The sequence below is a fragment of the Stegastes partitus genome, unplaced genomic scaffold (genome assembly GCF_000690725.1).
Source record: "Stegastes partitus isolate 25-593 unplaced genomic scaffold, Stegastes_partitus-1.0.2 Scaffold319, whole genome shotgun sequence".
In the NCBI taxonomy this organism is placed as follows: Eukaryota; Metazoa; Chordata; class Actinopteri; family Pomacentridae; genus Stegastes; species Stegastes partitus.
In genome coordinates, this window is record NW_007578050.1 from 368,511 (window position 1) to 392,923 (window position 24,413).

General features: G+C 38.5%; 1 protein-coding gene across 1 annotated transcript; it reads right to left on the reverse strand.

Moving 5' to 3' along the window:
- Positions 1-5,871: 5,871 nt before the first annotated feature.
- Positions 5,872-22,784, reverse strand: pdgfbb (platelet-derived growth factor beta polypeptide b). Its single transcript, XM_008283554.1, has 8 exons — positions 22,241-22,784; positions 16,486-16,582; positions 15,569-15,625; positions 14,865-15,058; positions 14,559-14,747; positions 9,361-10,174; positions 7,829-7,991; positions 5,872-7,299 (listed from the first exon to the last, which is right to left on the reverse strand). The coding sequence occupies exons 1-7, from the start codon at positions 22,304-22,306 to the stop codon at positions 7,846-7,848; spliced, it is 1,563 nt and encodes a 520-aa protein (XP_008281776.1). The 5' UTR covers positions 22,307-22,784; the 3' UTR covers positions 5,872-7,299; positions 7,829-7,845.
- Positions 22,785-24,413: the final 1,629 nt, after the last annotated feature.

Below are 24,413 nucleotides of genomic sequence, written 5' to 3' on the forward strand. Positions count from 1 at the left end.
TTCACAGATGCAAAATGAAACGTATCAAGAAAAGAACACTGTCCCGACTGTGAAACATGGAGGAGGCTCTGTTATGTTCTGAGGCTGCTTTGCTGCATCTGGCACAGGGTGGCTTGAATCTGTGCAGGGTACCATGAAATCTCAAGACTATCAAGGTATTCTAGAGAGAAATGTGCTGCCCAGTGTCAGGAAGCTTGGTCTCAGTCAAAGGTTATGGGTCTTGCAACAGGACAATGACCAAACCACACAGCTAAAAATACCCAAGAATGGCTAAGAGGAAAACACTGGACTATTCTGAAGTGGCATTCTATGAGCCCTGATCTAAATCCTGTTGAACATCTGTGGAAGGAGCTGAAACATGCCATCTGGAGAAGGCACCCTTCAAACCTGAGACAACTGGAGCAGTCTGCTCATGAGCAGTGGGCCAAAATAATTCCTGAGAGGTGCAGAAGTCTCATTGACAGTTACAGAAATCATTTGATTGCAGTGATTGCCTCAAAAGGTTGTGCAACAAAATATTTAGTTAAGGGTACCATCATTTTTGTCCACAACATCTGGTGCACTAATGCCAAAATTATAGACAGCCACTGTTTTTGTGATTTGGAGTACCTGACAGTTAAATGCAGGCCCATTAATCTTCCACGTGAGTTTACTGTTGTTATAGTCACAGTTGTTTACATCCCCCTGGATGCTAATACTAGCATCACCCCAGATTGCTTGGTCATACTCTTAACCTCAGCATACACCCCCTCAAATGAAAAGCCTAATCCACCATAAGAACTGTAAAGACAATGCCTGAAGGAACTTCTGCGCAGTTGCAGGACTGTGATGAAATGACTAACTAGGATATCACTGACAATCAGGACATGGAGGAATGCATAACAACTGTGCTCTACTACATACAGAACTGTGTTCACAGTGTCACTGTCTACAAACACATTTGGATGTACCCCAGTTAAAAGTCCTGGATGACAAAGGAAATCAAATCTCTTCTCAAGGACTGTTACACCACCTTCAGGTCTGGTAAAGCAACCTATAGGAGGATAACTGAGGACCACTTTAATGACAATGATCCCTGGAACCTCACGATTCCTAATGGTGGCGTCTCACTGGCGGAGGAACTTAATGGCATCTTTACCTGCTTTCATGTGAAAACAGCAGACAGAGATACCACAACTTCACCAGCCTCAGACAGCCACAGCCCTACTGGGCAGGAGCACAAGGTGAGGTGTGTGTTCAGAGCAGTAATCTGAGGAAAGCTGCTGGCCCTGATGGTGTGACAGGAGGGGTATTAAAAGAATGTGCAGATCAATTTTTTACAGTCTTCACAAAAATCTTCACCCTGTCCCTGTCCACATCTATCATTCCACCCTTAAATCTTTAACAATTGTCCCACACCCTAAAAAGTCAGCCCCCAGTGGGCTGAATGACGAATGTCCAGTAGCTGTCACACTACTAACATTGTAGGAAAATGTACTTAGAGTATGAAATCTAAGAGTACTTATTAGTATATCATATATTATTATAATTGGCATTATTTGATCTCAATAGTGAAGATATCAATGGCAGAAATGTTGTTAACCCTTTTAAGTGCCAGTTTACATTATGCCATTGTTGGTCTGTATGAAGAAAAGAGGCAAAAAAAGAAGGATTTTTTATTTTTATTTTTTTTTTGATAATCACCATATTTGATGTATCAATGACTAGCACCAAAATTGATTCTGATGCATTATTATTTTATATGCATTATCAGATTCAAATTTTAAATCATCACACTTGGGGCATTTAATGACCTCATCAAAAAAAATGCCAATTACAAAATATTATTTTCTACTTTTAATGACTAATTCATTTTAATCATTATTAGTCCTGAAACAACAAATAAAATATTTGTTCATTTTCACGATTTAAACCTTTTAAATGCCACTTTGTTTACATGAAACTATTGTTGTTCTATATGAAAAAAAGACAAAAAATTAAATTTTCTATTTAAGTGGTAAATGGGAAATACTTTTTGTTTGGATGTCTTGGATGTGTCAATGATTAGCATCAACATTGATTCTGATGCATCATAATTTTTATGCATTATCAGATTTTTGATAAAAAGTCACTCAAATTGTATGCCAAATGCATTAAAACAGCCACAATGATTTAAAATGAAAAGGACAAAACTTAATCAGGTGAGTCTCTTTAACCCTGGCTCTGCTGAGTGATGGATCATGTGTCACTAACTTTGTACAGCTTTGGATTTTGGTATTGAATGACACCAGTCTGTAATACTGTAAATGCTAGAAACATGCAAATAATAGTTGCTTCATTCCTTGTTTTCTGTTTGGTCTTATTTGTTTGTCCGTGTGTGAGGTCATTATGGTTCATTATATTACTCCAAGTAATTGTGCTTTTGAGACACAATAAGTCTTATTATCCTTTAAAGTCACTAAGTCAACTTTGAACTGTTTCATCTCTTTCATCACAGTCTCTGCTCTGCCAGAGACACTCTCACACTGCCATGGTAGCTGACCCCTTTGTGTATTTGAATGAGTGCAAACAGGCTTTTGTGTGTTTGTCATAGTCAACAACCTTTAATGCATGTCTCTACCCTGTTTTTGTTGGAGGTCTGCAGTGGGTGAGGGTGGGGAGCTGCCTATAGAAAAATAAGTGAAGAGTTCATTTGCAAAATCCATTTTTGTAGATTTTCAGAAAACTTGTTTTTTGTTGTTGTTTGCTTGAGATAATATCAATCCAACTGAAGTTAAGTGGATTTGACTCAGTAGAAATGACATGACAACAATACAGATAACTTAAGTTTGATTGATATTGTCTCAGGTAGATGATGGAAAAGTGGATTTTCTGAAGGTTTGTGAAGATGGAATTATTTGTTTTTGCAAATGAAGTGTACCACCATGAAAAATTTGGAGACGTCTACTTTTTAGAAGTAGTATGTGCTGTGTGAGACAGTAGGCAGCTGGAATTAATGCAAAAATAGCTGAATACATACAAGGGGTTAAGGAAGAGAAGTCTGTGTATAAACTGTTATTTTTTATAGATACAATAATATGAGCTCCAGCATAGTCATTTTAGCCCATTAATGTAAGACAACGAGGTTTTATTGAAATGTACTCCCCACTTCATATAAATAAGCCTTCTTTACTCTATACATTGCAATAAATATGAAGCAATTTATTTTGCTTCAAAGTCATTCCTCACATGATTTATTTTAGGCAGGAGACCAGATGACTTCTTGGCTTGATAACTCACAAACATAGCTATGCAGCTGCCTGCTGAGTTGCAGAGTTTTTGCAGCCAAGAATCAAGTGGGTAATTGTGAAAAACAAACTTCAAAGTGACTGTATGCCAAAGTTCACCGACAGTACATTAACACCCATTTTTTCTTTTCTGTCTCTTTTGTCTGACTTAACAAATTGCACTGCGCATCACTGGGACTGAATTCATTACAAGGTGGGGCTGAACTTACTTAGGGAGTCAATATGATGTCTGCTGAGAGCTAAAGATGCACTGTGTAGATGCCAAATCTAGTAAATGAATCCACCTGAGCTCATGCAGTGACACCAAAAGTTATGGTATCATGACGAAGTAAGGTTTTATCCTTGCAACTTCAAAGCAGTCCTTAAAAGGTTTGGTGTGAAGGTGTCAAGGTGAACAGCACATTGGAAGAAGGCAGGTAGGGAAGTCGGCAAGTTGGATCCGTGACTTCGGGACAAGGATTGTCTCTCTCTTTCTATCATTGTTAAGGGCTGTACTAGGAAGTGAGATTAGTGGGTTATCAAAGTATCAAAGTTAAGGCTAAGGTCAGAGTTTTCAGTGTCACGAAGGTGTCTCTCTTTTTGCCTGGCTAGATCTCTATGGTAACTGATGCTGTGGAGCTAACCTGGTTGGGAGCAGGTTATGTTCATCAATCCATCCATTATCTATACATCGCCCAATCCTCACTAGGGTCGCGGGGGGGCTGGAGCCTATCCCAACCGACTTAGGGCGAAGGCAGGGGACACCCTGGACAGGTCGCCAGTCTATCACAGGGCCACACTTAGAGACAGACAACCAAGCACACTCACATTCACGCCTACGGACAATTTAGAATCACCAATTAACCTCAGCATGTTTTTGGACTGTGTGGGAGGAAGCCGGAGAACCCGGGGAGAACATGCAAACTCCACGCAGAAAGATTCCGGTGCCCCCACCGGGACGCGAACCGGCAACCTTCTTGCTGCGAGGCAACAGTGCTACCAACTGCGCCACCCTGCAGCCCCAGGTTATGTTTAGAGTTTCAGATTTAAATTGGCTAGGAGGAGCATCTCCCTTTAACCAAATTGTTTCCTTACGATTCTCTATGAGTGATAGAGATTCTTAGCTGATGGAATATGTTTTATTGTTTATTTATTAGTGATGCAAAAATCATAAATGATTTGCTGTCAAGTCTGTTTACACTGCTGGTACTGTGGCTGATAGAAAAACATTAGAAAATGGATTATTCTGCTGGTATTTATTACAGACAATATTCAATCAATAACATTAATTTTGCGTTGATTTGGTCAATAACTAAATTGATATCCTGTATTATAGGACAGTGTCACATCTAAATGCACTTCAACACAATATCACGTTTAAACATATAAAGTTTGAAGTTTAACAGCTTTAGTGTGCATTTGTCAGCTAGAAATAAAAGGCTGCATCAGTAAAAGAAATATATTATGCATATTTAACAGTTTTCTACCAGCATTCCTGTCTTGTATCCTTTGCAGTAGCAGCACTTTTTACCATCATAAATTTTTATATTCTTAATTTTTTACTATCAAAACGTGCTAATTGAACACGATCATTTCATTTTGTGCAGAAGAAAAGTCATACGATGTGTTAAACGCCACCATCTATGTGAACATGCACAGAGTTTGAAGTAGAAAGCTTGAGTTAACAAAGTAAATTGATAACCACCTTTGTAATGCTCATAATCTGTGACTAAGGGTTTAGTTTTTGTCGAGCCAGTTTACACAAAGAAAGCCTGGCTATGTCAACCTTGCTTCATAGTATATTCCTATGTACTGTGCATAGGTTAGCTATGCTATAAATAAAAATGTTTGTTATGAAGACTATAAAGGAATTTAATAAACGGGAATCCAAATCGATATCCAACCAAATTCAAAAGATCTCACTTTCTGTTTCTGAGTTATTCCACTGAAAAAAGGCCAGAAAAGTGTTTTGCAGAGCATTATCATGTACACTGAAGTTGGCCTTCGATTTTCTGAATATTAAATGTCACTACTTAATATGTTATCCTTTTAGACATTTTTTTGTGGGATTTTGTAATAATTACTGTTTGAATGCTTGAGATATGGCCAAAAACTATTTTCGTGAGGTTGCAATGACCAACTACAACTACAGTCTAATCAGTTCATTGTTGAGTCTAAGTGAACATTTTTGCCAAATTTGAAGGAATTCTTATCAGGTGTTCACACTTACAAAGCATTAAAAAAAAAAAAAGGCTTCACATTGAAGGGTAAATTTAAATCTCTTAATCTCCTGCTTTAAAAAATCTTGTGTGAATAGTTGGCAGTGTTGGTCTTAAAGTGAGTCCACCACTTGGATCCAAACTGAAATATATGATCCATTTACTTTTCCTCAAACATCATTATCAGAACAACATTTAAATTTTTACAATATTAAACTACATGATTATCTGCAACCATGACATTCCCACCAGCAGTATTTTTTGTCAGCAAATGTTAGAGTGCTAACACACTAAATTAAGATGCCAAAGGCAGTAGAAGTTGAGCATGCACATGTCGTTGTTAACTGTAGTATTGGCATTCATCGCAGGATGGAAATTGTTGGAAAGTAATAAAAACACAAAACAAAGGAGGTTTAACTTCATTAGTTTCTTATATCCATATGAAAATAGCATTATGTGGCAAAGTTATCACAAACGTTCTTTTCTTTCAACATGTCTTCTAACAAAAGATAAAAATATGTGATAGTTGTAAGTTGGCATAAAGAACAAACAAGTAAATGTTCTTTGATAACTTAAGATGTTTGGCTGATTATAGATCATTGGGAAGACAGAATAGCATCAGCAGCGGTTTTGTCACATGTTCACAAAAACATCTGCATTTGTCTTTATGTGATTGTAAGTGACTAAATATTTAGTAGCTTGTTTTGACCCTTATAGTTTCTTGCAATCAAAAATTCTGTGCTTTGGACAACTAAAACAAACAGTAGGAATGCTAATAGAAAATAGGTGTATGAGTTCAAAAGGAATTTAACTGATTCTACGAAACCATAATTGGTGAAAGGGAAACATTGCTATTAAACAAAAAAGACAGAGAATCAGATATGATATTTAGATATAGGGCAGAAGTGTAGATGTGTATACCAATACAAACTACACAACACACTTAGGCATACAAAGCAATCACTTGTACACACAATTTTTTGACAAAGAGGTTGAATAGTGCATGACACTGAGAGGTTTTGACTTTCTTTTACAACTTGTTTTTCTTTCTCCTTTAATCACACAGCCATCCTAATAGTTTGAATAGGTTGTGCATGCTTAGCAACATCTTATTTGTATAGAGTTTAACCACATTTGAGATAAGAGATAAATAAATAACAAGCATGACACAGTCAGGTCAGTGGTCTTTTTTGTTGTTGTTGTTGTTTCACCTGTAAAGAGATTTTAAACAGAGAAACACCAATAATGCAACATTGTGTTTTTGTTCTTCAATCGCATTTGTCGAATTCCGGTGGTAAATAGAGCGAGTTAAATAGAACTACATAGAGTCGTATGACTTATTACCATATTAAAGAGCAAATAAATGATATCACACATGGAAAGTCTATCATTGGTGGGTTTTTTTAGCAATAAACTTTAAACCCCATATAGACTTGGTTCTGTCAACATCCAAGTGCAGTTTTTTCTCTGCCAATATCAAAACAAGGTTCCAAGTAGAGTTTAAAAATTGCACTTTTTTTCACAGTTATGAAGGGGTGCTTTTAAGCCCCCCAAAGGCACTGTGCTTGCACACGATTTTTCACTCTAGCCAATTGTTACTTTATACCATCAACTGCCATAGGGGCAAGTGTTTTCTTGAAAAATTCCATTTTCTTCTTTCCTCTGCTCCTTACATCATCCATACGTGGCTACAGATTCACCAGATAGTCATTATTAGTGTTACTGAGATCTCACAAGACAAGCAGGTTACTGACAAATGAGTAATACTTGTATGACGGGAATCATTCGACTTCACCTCTGGATTATCCACAAAATGCACAATGCTCATTTTGCATCTGAGGGGGAAATATAGAAAGACATTCTTAAAACGTAATAATTATACCACTTTTTTCCCACAATTTACTGAACATGGATTGGTTTATACGAGGGTATTTCAAAGTTCTTGGCCTTACCTGGAAACAAGAGGCGTAACTCCTACTTTGGGGCATAACTGTATACTATAAAGCCTTATATTACAGTCCTAAAAAAATCAAATGTTTAAAGCAATCAAAGAAAAAGCGAGTGGAACTCCAGTGTTTGCAGTGAGTTTGCAGTGAGTTCCATTGTTTACGTTTGTTTACATGCTGTTGCTCCAGAGGAATGCGGTAGGGCACATTGTCCTGGGGCAATAGCACACCAGCTTGAGGCTGCCTCTCTTTTCAAAGAAATGGTGAAAACATATGAGTTTTTGTGGACAGGGAAATTATACAGATATGCTCCAAAACTGGAGTTACAGCCCTCATTTCCAGGTGAGGCCAAGACCGTTTGAAGTACCCTCATTAATTGATTTTATTTTATTATTGTCCCAATATTCTGTGAACTCACCTGGGTTCATTTTAGTTCTACATTAGCATTGCTCTCATTCCTGATTTGCTGATCCGTTTGCGATTCTTCCTCATCCTTCTCCTTGTTTGGTTTGAGCGTGGCAGGAGTTTGGGGCTTACTGGAGCTAGTGGTTGCCGTGTAGTAGTTGTAGATGTTGTTGCCTCTGTCAGAGTAGAATTTACATATTGCAGGAAAATAAATAAATAAATAAATAAATAAATAAAGAGAGAGAGAGAGAGAAAAGAAAATCAACCAAAATCTATTGCTTCATTTTTGACTGTGAGAATACTCATAATTGCACCATGTCATTTTAATCTGGAAAGTCACTCAAAGATTTTGTTCTTTATTTTAATCCAAAGTAATTGGGTTTGTCAATGCATAAACATTGAAGCATCCTTATTACAATTCTTCGGGTTTATTCTTATAGATTCTTTCAACATGATTTTCCCGTAGCTCATTCTGCAGCTTTGGGAAAAACCCATACAACTTATATATCAAAGCATGCAGCTCGATCAGGAATGGTGTGCTATGACTTTTGGTAGCAATTTTTCCTGCAGTTTTTACAAAAAAAAATGTTAAAAACCGTGAAAAATTTCTATTCAGATGAATGGGAAGTTTGATGGACAGCTGCCAAAACCCAGCTATCTTTGAAACCGTGTAGCTCTGGTATATTTTGCAATAGAAGCTTCATTCAACGTTTACACAAGTCACAAGCCTTTTGATATCCTTTATGGTTTTAATGCAGTTTCAGTTTAAGTTTTATGAATTTTTTGAAAATCCAGAATGTTCCTTCAGTTAGACTGGGGGACACATCACATGTGACATCACCTACTTTAAATTTTGAGCTGTGACCTTTTTTCAAGGGGCTAGTTATTAGTCTGCCTGTCTGCCTCTCTTTCTGTGCCCAAACTCTGTGTTGGCTCACAGGTGATTGACTCATTGATACTGGACTCAGAAGGAATTCCAAACATGGCTGCCTCCATCAGCAATATATATTAATATTGTGTGTTCAATCAGCAGGACACATGTAACAGCAGCTCAGAGGGAAACCAACACAGTTGTTACTACTGATAATAACAAAGCCTTGCTACATGTTTCAGACCCATATCCATAAGTCGTAGTCAGCTCAGTGGCCTTCCATGTCTGTTGGATTAAACTCATAAATAAGCGTCTCTTTCAGGGAACAATGGTTTAAGAATGTATAGTAGCTGCATGTTGTTGTTTTTTTTTTTTCTTTCAAAAGGAATAAATACTACATGGTGATGCAGTGGTTAGCACTGCTCCCTAACAGCTTGAAGGTCCTTAGTTTGTCAATTCTATACCACACACAGAATTCCATGAATTATGTTATACTTACGTATAAACATTAAAAGGAACTGATTACGGTTTGTATTATTATAGCTTTTCAAAATAAAATATACTTATATAAATTATACCGTATGTATGATTATAGCAGGAGACATCAACCAGCAGATGCTGCATTGGCATACTCAAAATTTCTTTAGAAATTTTCTACTAAATATTACTGTTACCTGGTTTCTTCGTTGTTGTTTGCAGATGGTGATGATGTTTATCATGCAGATGTTGTTGACTGTCAGTCTCCTTATCTTTCAGCCTTTCTTCCTCTTCTCGTTTGATTTGCTGTAGTCTCACAATCTCCTTCTCTTGGTCTATCCTCTTGTGAAAAAGTGGAAGCTCCTTTTGCTCATCCAGTTTTATCCCCTCAATTTGTACCATCCTCTCCTCTGGACTCTCATTCTCTCTCCGTCTCGTCTGTTCACTAGGCTCTGGATTTGGCTCTTTGGTAGGTTGGAACCGATTCCTTAATCTTTCAGTAGTGGTTTCTTCAGTAGGACTTAACTTGACTTGAGGATTTTGAATATCACGCTGAAAGTAACCATTTGTATGGCTCTTTGAAAAGTTTGATTTGCTTTCTGACCATAATAGGTTGTGTGTTTGTCTATACTCTTTAGCTTTCATTTCTGTATTGTTGAGCAGCAACCCCTCCCCATCTTCAATCAACTTGTTCTTTACCTGAATACCAACATTATTAGTTTTTCTGCCATCTGACACCCTACCATCCTTTCGATCTACATTTTCCTGTATCTCTGTTTGATCTTTAGTCTCAACAAGCCTGGTGGATTTATGAGGCCAGTGTGGAGCAAGGAAAATAGCCTCTCCAGACCAAGATGTGTCCTCCCCTACTAGACTGTACCCTTCTCCAGGCTGAGTTAAAATGTCTCCTCTGGGGCTCCACTGCTGCTGCAGGAGGTCCTCCAGGTGGGCTCTGTGGTTTTGTTTCAGTTCATCCCACTGATGGAGTTCATCCTTCGAGTGTACCTTCACCTTGTAAAATGAAACAAAGCTAAGTTCAGCTTAATTGGTTGGTCAGTTCCATCTTTTTATCATCAGAAAACACTAATCCTACAAGTGCATCCTATATCCTATAAATGCATTCAGTGTGCAGGCCAGAAAACAAGAGGGTATTTTTAAGTAAACATTCTATATTTTTTGCACAAGAAATCATTTATATGACAAAAATAGTAATTTTCTGTGTATTTACTGTCTGTTGTTAAATGGCCTGAACCTATATGTACAAATCAATCCAATGTATTATTACTTACACCAAACAACAATTTAGGACTCTAGATACAATAATTTATTGCCATGCCAACCTAATGGTCGATAGGAATTTCAGTGCAATATACAAAAAAGCAAACATATTACATACTGCAAACAAGAACTGTATAATCACATAATACAGATATGACAGAACCATAAATAACACACTATTACAATTACAACCCAAATACAAATTAGTGTACCTACATGGCCCATGCCCTGAAAGGTTAAGCAAGCCATTCTAATCCAAGAAGCTTTCTGTCAAAATCAGCAAATATATCCTCAGTGTCAGATAGTCTGTTAGTTTTTACTCAGCCTTGGCTTTGTGAATGGGGAATAATTTTTTTGGACTCAGACCAATCTATAAACCACTATTCCAGGCTACCAAAAACATGGACAGTACATATTTGTGCATAGGCATAGACTGCATGCAATTGACAGCCGCTTGAATATCTATATATTTTCCAGATGTATGGCTATTCTGGGCACCCAGTAGCTTTACTGGTTGAGCGGGCAACCCATAAACCCATAATGACTCCATCAGTTCCCGACACAACAGCCATGGGTTTGAGTCGGACCCACAGCCATTTGCTGTATGTTCTTCCCACACTCTTCTCCCTACACTTCCTGTCTGTTTCTCCACTGTCATCTATAAAAAAGGCTAAAAAAAAAAAGGCACAAAAATTACTTTAAAAAAAAACAAAAAAACGTTTCCTTTCTATAATGTTCATGAAGGAAAATGCTGAAAGAGAAACTGGTTTCAGCACCACTGAGCCCAGCATCTTTGCTGACCAGACTTCCATCCTATGCTGGTATGAGGAGCAGATTGTGCCCTGGACTGCTTGATTAATTGTTCATCAGTTATTTATCATTAATAATTGAATTGGTTGAAAAAAAAAAAAACATTAACAGTAAAGAAAAAAGTAAAAGGACACTTTTGTCAAAAAACTGTATAGTATAATCGCTAATACCTAGAATTCTGCATTTCTCAAAAAGTGTAACTGCTGCAAGACTGAAACTTGGTTGACAGCTGTCCTATGGGGAATTGCTTCACATACTAAAAATGGTAGCAATAGCATTGCCTAATATCTTAAGAACCATAACAGTTATAGGAAAACATCTGGTTTCTGTGGGTTCAGTGTATGATACTGATTGATATAGGCCACGCCCATTTGCGTTATAGACATATTTCCACGATTAAGAATTTTTTTGGTAGACACTTTTGACTCCCTATCCGACATGTTTCATTAAATCTTCACCGTATTCGTAGGAGTGTTGAGTTTCTTGCAGTTTTGTCACTAGAGAGTGCTATGGTAAATAAAAGATTATTGCACAATACAAAGCGTTGCACAGTGGCTAGCACTGCCACCTCACAGCTATAAGATCCCCGGTTAGGACGCCTGGGGTCTTTTCTGTGTGGAGTTTGGATGTTCCCCCTGTGCAGCGTGGGTTCTCATCGGGTACTCCGTGCTTTCTCCCACAGTTCAAAACATGCTATGGTGAATCGATAATTCAGAATTTTCCGAAGGTGTGAATGTGAGTGTATTTGTCTCTCTGTGTAGCCCTGTGACAGACTGGCGACCTGTCCAGGGTGTCCCCTGCCTTCACCCTGAGTCAGCTGGGATAGACTCCAGCCCCCTGCGACCCTGGTGGGGATTAAGCAGTGTATAGAAAATGGATGGAAACACAATATAAATCAGTACCATACCCATACACTAAGGGCTACAACCTTTTAAACCATCTAGTTCATTTCAGTTTGCAAATACAGTTGTGATTTGACATTCCAATCCTTAACAGTCCAATAACCTTGCTATCCAACAGGTTTTTAGGAAAAAATAACAGAACCCATTAAAAACAGCCTTAACATACTGACAGCCTTGGATTCCAACTCTGACATGACATTTAATGCCACAAATAAGGATTACGGTGTATTATTTGATTTAAAAATCCAACAAATTGGCTACATTCAGACTGCAGGACTTAATGCTCAATTCTGATTTTTTTGTGAAATCAGATTTTTTTTTTTGAGGGTTCGTTCACATTTCCAATGAAATGCGGCTTGTATGTGATCTGCTGTGTGAACTTCATGCGACCCAAAAGTGTCCTGCATGCGCAGAAGAGGACACAATGACGTCACACGCAGCGTGCTCAGTATTTGCGGAAGTAAACACGGATGGTAACGGTGGCACGTATCTGCCACTCCCCCACCGCCACCACCGCCACCAATGGTGGAAACAGAACTGTGACCACTATCCTCAACTGGCATCAGCAGCCAAGTACTGCCGTGCGTTCCAGCCACTTTCACCCCTTCGGAGCATACCCCCAGGGTGGAAGAGGTAAAGGAAAGGTTGCAAGGGCTCCATCAGAAATGTGTAAGAGAGGAGCAAGCCTGCACGTGAGCTGTCCGTTCAATTGCAACGTGCGATCGCAATGGAAATTGCACTCACTTCTAGAGTTTGTTTTGCCACCTGCGTACATGGCACACTCACTACTTATGAAGAGAATGGAACGCACGGAGAAAATCAGTCACACTTGCCTCACACACTCGTGATGATGTACTGACGGTGTACGTCAGTTTGGTGTGATGTTCAAAAAACAAAACAAAAGAAAAACAAAAAACAAAAGAGACATGCAGTCGTGCCAGGTAGCGCTGTGCTGTCTTGAGTCCTGACCTGTACATCTCTATAAATGCTTTTGAAATAACATAGTCAAAGACAAAATGATTTCTTTTTTTAATGTTTGTTTTGTTTAATTAGATTAATTCAGTTTAATAATCTGACTTTGTTACGCTAGTGCTCTTGTCTCTAATCTTTTCACATAGATTTGTAGAAAATCCTGCCGCTGCTTCAGACATTAAAATGAACTCTTTTGCAAAGGTAGATTTACTTAAAGTAACACAAAACTGATTATAATATGACATATCCATTATTTGTTTAAAGCAACAATGTAATCGACGATCACTGGCGAAACGTGAGCGTGCACTGTGAGTGCGCCTTTTATACTCCTGGTGTGGGCCATGCGTTCGATTTTGTTCATGAGTTGTGAGTGTGTGCTCCATGCTTTACACACAAGAGGCACTTGCTCCCCCATTGCGTGCGACGAGCGTCTTAGACCACAGATTTTCTTCCCACGGTGCCTTAAAAATGTGCAAGTCTCACTTGCAAACTCCTTGCAGGGGGACCAAGTTACACCTGCTGCATCGCTGTTCGCAGAGAATTTGTAAAAATCTTTTTGACATGTCAAAGATCCTTCCTACGTTGGTATGGGCTGACTGCGACCTCGAAAGACGGACTTGCGTGGCACATACCATTTTGCACATATTTTGGAGGCAGACAGGCCGTAGGAGCCCGTGTGACCGGTTGTGACCAAGGCCTAATATACAAACATTGAACACCTACAGCCTCTTTTCAAAAAGATTGAATGGCATTACAAGAGAGGCATTGTTTAGCATTTTTCAGAATTTTTAACAACCTTTTTCTTTTTTAACTCTTATGACCAATAGCCTTACTCCAATTTATAATGCCATTATGTGGTATTCTTTTAACTTTGAAATTGCTTATTATATATAATATATTGTTAATTGTGCTATAAAACAAACTCAAGATGCCCATTTTCTTCTTTGTCGTTTTTTTTTTTTTAAACTACTTCCTCCCACAGTCCAAGTCCAGTCCACAGTCTTACCTCAACATGTTTGTTGAGGTTAACTGGTGTTTCTAAAATTGTCCATAGGTGTGAATGTGAGTGTGCTTGTTTGCCTCTATGTGTAGCCCTGTGATAGACTGGTGACCTGTCCAGGGTGTGCCCTGCCTTCGCCCTGAGTGGGATGGATAGTGCCCCATGACCCTAGTGAGGATTAAGCGGTGTACAGATAATGCATAAATGGATAAATGGAAATGGTTTTTCAAATAAATGTCATAATTAATAATTAATGCCTTTTCAGCATAAAACAACGTTAAGTTTTGTCTTGCCACTATGTTAGGTCAGAATATTTTTTCATGCTTGAGGTGTGCAGTACATGCAGCTCTAATTTACACATAAGGCATGCACTTCTTGGTGAGATTAAAGCATTTACACAGATAGCAGATAGTATACGCAATATCATTTGTACCTGTCCCTGTACATGTCCTTGGATGAGTGTCTCATTTCGATGCAGGTGGCTGTGCTGCTTGCGAGGGGATTTTTTTTTTTGTCCTGGGGGACGTGGAGCGGGCTGACATCTGCACTCCACGTGATCCACAAATGACACAACTGCTTTAGCATAAGTTGGTCTTTTGTTGATGTACTCAATCTTCATGACCTGGAGATTTTGAGAAGAGGATGGTAGTCACAAGGAACAATTCTGAGCATATCACAAACACAGTGTGCCATTAGACATCAGTGTACTGTATATATCTGTGTGTGTGCAGGTGGTTACCTGTAAGTATCTGGTGTGTGTGACAATGGGGAGACACTGCAAGCTTTTGGTGTTGCAGCAGCCAGAGCAGCGCTGCACTTCAACACAGGGTGGCCATAACAAGAAGTTAGCATTGCTGCGGTCCAGCATTGCCCTGGTGACCTCAACCACCTCTGTGCGTACTTTACACAGAGCCTGCTGGGCTGGCTGGGCCTCTGAGGGATGGGATATGACTGAGTATGAGTGCTAATGGTAGTGTTGGTTTTAGCATTAGAACTAGTATTAGTATTCAAAACAAACACAGTTCTAAAAACAATTCTATTAAGACCCCTAATCATTGGCTGTAGAAAACCACTTAACAAACAATCACTTAACTTATGTTAAGCCATAAGCAAATGACGATTAAAACCATGATTACATACAGAAATCGAAACTTGTCCAACATGCTATGTCACTAAAAACTATACTTGTCATTTTAATCAACTCAGGCTCATTCATGACTCCATCAGTCCTCCACTAATGGGAACAGATTGTTTCTACATTCATGAAGAACATCAGGAAATGTCCATGTCTGTCTATAAGCATGAATAGACAGATATTTATTCTCATAAAGAAGAGTTCTTAAATATGTGAGGAATCCACATGAGGGTAATACCAGTACATCTCTTATGATACGAGAGAAAGTCACTCCTGACAAATTAAAAAGAAGGGAGGAACTAGCTCACCAAGGCTCCTTGGTTGTCTGGGGCCTCCATTGGCTGCCGAAGTGCCATCCTCCTCATCTGACACAAAGCAATGAACACATACAGCATCTGAATTATATTTTGCCAACTGAATTCTACACAGTTTAGGATAATGCATGATTAATTGTGGGTTTGTAAAAGTGAGTATGTAAAAGAAGAAAGAAATTTTTTTTTAAAAGAGAGAGAATGTAAGGGTAGTTGATGTCATGTTTTGGTCACACTAATAATTTTCATAAATTAACATTTGTAAGTGTGCATTTCTGAGATCATGTAGACATTCAGCTTAATGATTTTATTACTGCTGATGTTAATTTGTCACAATTTGTGTTAAAAATTTGGAATTTATTATTGCATTGTCATATTTGTTTGCATTGTATCATTTTGTACTTTAAAAAAAATGTTCTGCCATTTAAATAGAATCTGACATAAATGATAACGTTAAGATTTGAGAAAACAAGCATGTTCACGTAAATCTGCATACTGAGTTCATTGTTAGTGTTCTCTGCACCACTTGGCTTATTTCATTCTGCTATTGTTTAGTCAAAACAGAACATATATTTGTTTACCGTCATCTGCAGAAAAAAAGTTTTTCTTAACAGCATCCAAATTTCTGAATAACTACATGATATGAATGTTATGTAAGCATAACTTCGTACAATGTAGTATATGAGAAGAGCAATATACACAGAAAAACAGTGATCTCACCAGCAGTATGGGGAGAAGTACTATTATTGCTTCACCAAACTCAACAGTTTGGCTTTATGTGTCAGAATAAAAAATGTTTCTTGGCACGCTTATACACCATCTATATTAAAATCCCTAGTTCTATTGTATTCAAGATATATACACTGGTTTCTGCACATACAGCAATAGTAATATTAGAAAACACTTGTTATTACCTACGGAGTCAGTAAGCAACAGCAGCTGTAGGTCCTCAATAGAGGAAATGGGACTTTTTCTAACCAGCTCCAACAGGGCTGCAGGCAGAGCGTCCCCCTGAAACATACATATATGTTTAGATTAATATAACAGACCAGAGAAACAAGATACATTACTCTCGCTATTTTTGATTATGGTCATAGGAAAAGAGGAAAAGAAAATGACATGCAAGCATCTTGACCTGGATTTTTTCAGTAGTGCCCATGACCATAACAACGACTAGTTGAGATTTTCCCACCTGACAGCCACTACAGCAGAGTTTCTACAACATTTCACAATGCAAGAAAATAACACCTATGTACTTCCACAACAAGAACGTCACAAGTGTTTGTGTGCAGTTTGACTGCACCATAATTAATAGTCAAACTAGCCGAAGCTAATTTTTTGTGTCTTTTTTTTTTTGTCTTTTTAGGATAGTCAAGAGAGAGACAGGAAAGTGGGGGAGAAGAATGGGGGAAGGAATTGCAGCAAAGGGCCATGAGCAGGATTCGAACCCATGACCGATGCGTTGGAGACTGTAGCCCCTGTACATGGATCGCCAGCTCAACCAGTTGAGTTATAACGACGGCCAATAATCACATTAATGGAAATTAATTTCTTTACTCTCAAACTCCAAAAAATATATACACCAGTTTCTTGGGTTGTGGTTTGTTTCCATAAGTGATCCCATTAGATACTTAAGTTACACTGAATCAAGACTGGTATATATAAAGAGTTCATTTGCAAAAAAAGATAACTCCATCTTCAAAAAACCTTCAGAAAACCCAATTTTCCATCGTCTACCTAAGACAATATCAATCAAACTTCAGCTATCTCTATTTTTGTCATGTCATTTCTACTGAGTAAAATCCACTCAACTTCAGTTTAATTGATACTATCTCAAGCAAACAGCAAAAAAATACGTTTTCTGAAAATCACAAAAATGGAATTATCTGTTTTTGCAAATGAACTTTTCATATTCTGTCATGATTACTGTTTTGATAGTTTTTTGTTTTTCTTTGCTCCTTTCCCTTCCTCCTTCTTTTTGTTCACAATCATTCCCATTCAGCTGAGGGCATGGCTTGGCTCACTACAGCTGGCTGATTAAGTGCAACTTCCAATCATCTCATTTTATGAAGACTTCCATAAAACCCTGGCTCTCCAGTGCCAGATTTTTCTGTGACTATGGTACACTCACAGCGACTCTCTGGCCACCACCAGTGAAACAGGCTGAGTATTTATCTCTAGAACTCTCATTTGTAACTCCATTGATCACTTATCTTTTTGTGTGCAGATCCTACCCTCTGCCTTATCACCAGCTGCTAATTCCACTCATCTGTTTAATTAATAAATACACCTTTTATATCAGTACATCAGTGTTCTGCTTCTGGGTTCTTAACCTTAACCCCACATATTCATGTATAAATCATCAGTTCCTCTCATACTGTTTTCTGTTCTCAAATGTCTTCGCTCCCAAAAAGACTGACTGAACTGGTAAGCACAATTCCCCTACATTGCTAGTCTAACTACCCTTTATTTTAATGGGATTTGTTTATAAAATATATATATATTTCTGACAAGATTGGCCACATGATGCATTTGACTAACTATTACCATGGCATCAAACCAAAAACTCACTGATTGTGACGGTGCAGATTGACAGCGTGTTTAAGCTCCCTCGTCACTGGATGATAAAAGCAAAATCAGACACACAGGGGTCACTAGGAGCAGGGTGAATGACTATCAGCAGTGTACCTTCTCATCTGTGAACATTTAAGGGTCAAAGGAGCAAGGAGGGAGTCAGGAAGTGGGGGAAGGAGTGATAAAGAGAGGAAGAGGGATGTGAGGTACATCTGGAAAAAGGGGGTATGTCAGACAAATAAAAAGGGTTAAAATGGACAAGGATCACAAATGGGTTGAGGCACTTTCTTATGTTGATTTTAATGCTGTGGAAGAAGTTCACTTACTTTGACATCTAATGGGGAGATGGAGCCAATGAAAATGAACAATGAGGGCCAAATGTATTCTGACTTGTAAAGCACTTAACTAAATGTCGGGAAACTTTTTTTTTTTTTTTTTTTTTTAATCTAGTAATTATAACTGTGTGTATGATTCTGTTCAGGTTCAGAAGAGTATAATGTATTACAATGGCAAGCAGGTTATAGCCAAAGAAAGCAGTTATGTACTCTAATTCTGCCCATACTGTTTGCCACTCGCATTTTCACATTGTTGTTTTGCTTCTCAAGAATTTAAATCATACTGCATGGAAATGCTTGCTGTATTCCACTTGCATCTCTGCTGCACAGCTGTCAATGCCCCTGAGGAGTTATCATTGTTATTTCCTCCCTTTGCTGATGGAGCAAGTCTTCCTCCTTGGCGAACTGTGTAGGATAATAAGTATAGAATGTGCATCTTTGTTCATAGGTGTGCCCGTTGTCATGACAATTTGTATCTAAGCAGGAAATAATAAATAAACACTTCAGTTCTGATAAACAAAACAGATGTGAACAAATGCAAACTGGACAGACAGAACATGTAAACAATTGATTAATTGCTAATATCTGATGTGCAGCTATGGGACGCTGATGACTTTACATTTAACGTCAAGATAACAAAACAGCTGTTTATTTCATATGGCCTGTAATTAGGTATGCAAGAGCGTAAAAGAGAATATCAGTGAGCCTAATGTCATTTTAATAGTTACAGTAATGTCTTGTTTATTTTGAAAAGAGCATATAAACTACCCATGAACAAAAAATGCATAAATTTACGTAAATGTATTTATCTTTTTTTTTTTTTTTTCTAAATTTGTGTCTAATATCATTTGTCCAAAAAGAGGCTGAGTAAATTGTCTCAACCTCCAGCTGCATCTGGAGTAGTTAGCCTGTTTCAAATAATTTGCCACTGCTGAGGAAGCAGATGTTTCTAAACAGCTTTTAGACTTGACTAACGTGAACCTACCGCAAGACAAAAGATTTTCTTCAATACAGCTTCCAACAAATTGTGTTTTCTAACTGAACTGCTGTCTGAACATTAACCTCCCTCCTAAAGGTGCCTGCTATACTTTTTGCAATTTTACTAATTTCAACATACTCTGACACTTATCACCTGTAACAAATTCCCATACCCTTGTCAACTGTCCATATTGAGTAATGTCAGATACAGGCAGCAGCTGCAGTGGGCAGGAAAGGATAGAGACCAGCTATTTGTACATAAATAAAGGTCGAGTCAGCATTACCAGCCTTGTACATGTTTTTTGTCAAATTCAAAAAACATGTTCTTACAGTCTACTGGCTTTCCAAAATGTATGTGTGCAGAGCCCTGGCTTTGTAAATGGGAAACAACGTGGCTTGGAAAAATAAACAATACTATTCATGCATCACCAATGTAGGTTTGTGCTCATGCACATTAATGCTAAGGAACAGGACAGCGAGAAAGCAAAGGGGAGCAAAAATGAGGCAATGGGGCCAGTGGATGCTGACTAGCCAAATATCAGGAGTCATTCTCCAGAATAACAGACTTCACCTTTAAGGTTAAGATTTTGCTGCAAGCACAGCAGCAGTCACAGCAGAGTAAGGTTTCACAAGTAGTCTCCGAAGTATACCCACAAGTGTGCAAAACAATGATGTGCAAAAATGTTTTAGTTATTTACACTGTCATAACTGAGCTCTGAGTTTGTTGAGGCACCTGATGCACCTATGGATGATATGGATGACTGTAACTTTATGTTAGCTGAAACTAAATGTCTACATCCCTCTTTGATGTTACCTAGCCTAATGTACATGATCATTGCCGTATACGCACTTCATATACGAGCAAACTCAAGACTAAATGATTCCCTTAGGATGATGTTCTAAACCTACAGTCAATTTAAACCTACAGTCTCTCAGATTACCAAGCTGCCACACTAAAATGTTAAAATCAGACATGGGAAATTCCTATATGTATACCTCAAACCCTTTGCAATTTTTTGCCCTCCTAAAGACTTTGCATGCTAAATGCAGTTTTCTTTAATATGTAGTGCCTATAGAAGATATAAAATGAAAAGACAGCTTGATGACAGGAGTTTAAAGTCACCATATGCTTGGCTCAAATCTACCTTTATGTGAGGCAGCCATAATGATGGTACACTACACACAGTTCCATTTATATCACCACCTTTAACATGTTATGATAAAGGATCCTACCTTTACATTCAGTATTGCTTAAAAGTTCACCACTTAATTTCATATCAAACAAGTGCGTAAGTTATTAGTCCTGGGAGCAAGCCATATGGCAAGATCAGATGAAGATATGAAAGAAAACCAAAATAGTTGTGCCTTCTTTTTGACTTGTGTAAAAAATTATTTCCCATGACTGACTCGTTATCTAACCCTATTTAGTTTAACCCCATTTAGTTTGACAAGTGACTGACATGAATTGCCTCAGTAAGGAATAAATTAAATCTGTATAAAATATGAAAAACTGATTTTAAAACATTATCAGATTCATATTAGCAAAAGAGGGCTGCAAGGTGGCTCGGTGGTTAGCACCGTTACCTTGCAGCAAGAAGGTTCACGTCCCAGTGAGGACACCTGGAATCTTTCTGCGTGAAGTTTCTCCCCGTGCAGCATGGGTTCAGTCTGGGTTCTCCAGCTTCCTCCCACACACTCTAAAAACATGTTGAGGTTAATTGGTGATTGTAAATTGTGTGCTTGGTTGTCTGTCTCTAAGCGTAGCCCTAAGTCAGCTGGGATAGGTTCCAGCCCCCCCACCCCATGACCCTAGTGAGGATTAAGCGGTGTATAGATGATGGATGGATAGCAGCAGAAGAGGACAGAATTTGTAAAAGAAGCATTTCTTGGTTGCTCACTTGACTTAGACAATATCTTTGTTTAAGTTTATTCTTCCTGTTTGACTGCAGCAGATGAACTTTATCGAGCTTAATGCATTTTCTTTACAGATTTTATTTATAATATTTAAAGCAACAAAGGAGAAGTCAACTGGTGCTGAAGCAGCAGTAGATTTCACTTTTACAGATAAATATCATTAAAGCAGAGGCACTGCAACTGTAGTCTCAATAGCATAATGTTCTACAATTCTACAATTTCCTTTAGCAGCTGCTTTTATCCAAAGCAACGTACATCTGAGAGTGGATACAACACAGTAATGCAAAATAGTCATCACTGACTGATCGACGGCTACACTCAACATGCGGAACAGCAGCTACAAATGCATAGCTTAACCATGAGAACCATCCAGCTGTGAAAGAGCCTGTCATGGCAGCACGTGATTCCTGGCACATCACCCATTCTAAACATCAGTTAATTGGCTCTAGGATCCCACTTCTTCACATGGAAGCCAAAGGGGAAATACTTGCTTTTCATAAGAAGAGACTGAAGCAGGTGTACAAATGCCAGTGTTGAAAAGAAATTTTTTGACTTGATTTGATTTTTTTTACATAGTAAATTATTCTTACAAAAAAATCTGCCACTATATTATTAAAGGATATGAACAGTGCAATTTGATATTAAGCTATTAAGCTTATAAGCTTAATATAAACTAATATAAATATTAGCTTACTGATACTGCGTTTCACATCCTACCTGTGCTCCTGCAAAACTATCCAATAAAACATTATTGGGGCTTCATGTTCTGATGTTTTCTTTGTATAGTTTATATTGTAAGTTTATAGGACTACAAATAACTGTCGTGATAAAGTATGTCTAAAAGTTTTCCGGAGTGATGCTAACTCACCTCGGCTATGCCAAACCGCAGACAGGCTGCCAGCAGCGCGAGCAGCAGCTGCACCCACGAGCTCATCTTGCTGCCCAGCGTCGAGCCTCCTGCACGGAGCGGGCATTCATGGACGCGACAGAGAGCCTTTCTCTTCAGCACTGCCGCCAAGGGACAACGGGCAGCCCTGTGGAACTGGTCTGTCCACGCTGTTGTTCACCTCATATAAAGACTAAAAGTCCAGGAGATTCAGAATGTATGCTGAGTAACGTTTATTTTATTCCAAGCGTGTCCCAGTTTAATTAAAAACAGACTATTTTAAAAATCCATCTGACTTGTATTTTCCCGCAGTCATGAGTCTGTCCTTCTTTAGTCGTGATGCTTCCCAAAATTCCACCTCATGTACTGAGCGTCTGAAACCCCGTCGCAGGTCACGACCAGTAGTCTGTGGTCCTTCTTCTACGGAGTCTTATCAACGAGCAGAGCGCTGTGTGGCTTGGTGCACCTCAGCCCTGGACCTGCTTGATTACACAGCGACAGTGGCTGTGATGGTAGGAGGGGAAGAGCACATTTCTAAGAGTCTGCATGTTGGTCTTTTTGACAATATCTCTCTCCCGCCCCCTGCCTGAAGAATGGGCGATAGGCTAATCTGCGCACAAAGAAGGGACCTTAGTTCACAAACGGCCGCCTCTCAACAGCCACTCTAACATTTCCCCTGTCATTAATCATTTAAGCAGATCTTTGGGCAATGTTTTTTAGGTTTTGCTTCTTTTTCGTTTCTTTTCCCTTTTTTCTGTTCTACTCTTGTCTTGTGTTTGTCTATTGATCTGAATTTTGTGTTTGTAACCTTAAGTTTGTGTGCATGCTTGTACTGCGCCTCAGTGTTTCTCTATTTCTGCGGGGAAATGTACTATTATATTTCACTAAACTAAATACTCTTCAGATTAACATTTTATGGCCTATGCTAGACATGTGATCAAGCTATCAAAAATATAGTGATGCTGTAGGTTAATCTACTCAGCAGTATATATATCTCAAATAAGCCCCTTTGCAAACTAGAAATGTAAAAAATTACATTGAGTAGCCTGTTCTTAATATTTTGAGTCTGCCTTATATACACTTGTAATTGAGTGCTATTACATTAAAAAAATATTATTACTATTTTTTTTTTACTATTATTGCTGAAATGAAGGATCACAATTTTCCTTTGCCACTGTTTATGAGTGCACAACATACCTATATTATGTTATTACTTTACAGTTTTAGCAGTTATCCCTTAAGGACAAATTAAGTTAATAATTTTAGTGTTTCAGTGTACTATTTAAAATAATCCATGACAATGCACGGAGAGGTCACAGGAATAGTTTCCATGCCAACTGATTCCCCTTGTTACCTCAGCATCACCACTAGCTAGGCTATCAGAAGACAAAAGGTGTTTCTAAATATCACAGAGGTTATTCTTAGAATAGTGACCTTTGGTGGTCACTCATGTTTAAGGAGCATTTTTGAACAATGCAGTGACTCTGCATGCTCAAATGACGCAGGTCCAATAAAGTATATCAACTGTAAGAACTTCTGACTTAATATGCTGTAGAGAGAGAGAGAGACAGAGAGAGAGAGACAGAGAGAGAGACAGAGAGAGAGAGACAGAGAGAGAGAGAGACAGAGAGAGAGAGACAGAGAGAGAGACAGAGAGAGACAGAGAGAGAGAGAGACAGAGAGAGAGAGAGAGACAGAGTTAGAGAAAGAGACAGAGTTAGAGACAGAGAGAGAGAGAGACAGAGTTAGAGACAGAGAGAGAGAGACTTTGTGCTTCGGGCGCTTGTGGCTCAGGTGGTAGAGTGGTTGTCCTCTGATTGGCCTACCCCAGCCCTCCACAGTCAAACTGTCCTTGGGCAGCACCCTGAACCTGAAGTTGCTCCTGATGGCAGGCAAGCACCTTGGATGACAGCTCTGTCATCACTTGTGTATGAATGTGTGTGTGAATGGGTGAATGAGAAAACATGGTAAAGCGTTTTGAGTACCACCAAGGCAGAAAGGTGCTAAATAAGTGCAGACCATTTACCATCTTCGAAAAGTTAAACTATTATATAAGCAAGTAAATCAATCATGCATGTGTGTACACATAAACTCAATGAAATTGTATATGAAGAGCACTGACACATGTTAAAACATTGTTATGTAGAACAGATCA

Bases quoted from the DNA above. Each gene is read 5' to 3' on its own strand.
- pdgfbb (XM_008283554.1), bottom strand. From the start codon at position 22,306: ATGAGCTCGTGGGTGCAGCTGCTGCTCGCGCTGCTGGCAGCCTGTCTG. The intron at 15,059-15,568 runs GTGAGCTAGTTC...CCCATCCCTCAG, and splicing joins CAGACAACCAAGGAGCCTTG to AGGCCCAGCCAGCCCAGCAG. The intron at 10,175-14,558 runs GTACAAATGATA...TCATTTTACAAG, and splicing joins AAGGACATGTACAGGGACAG to GTGAAGGTACACTCGAAGGA.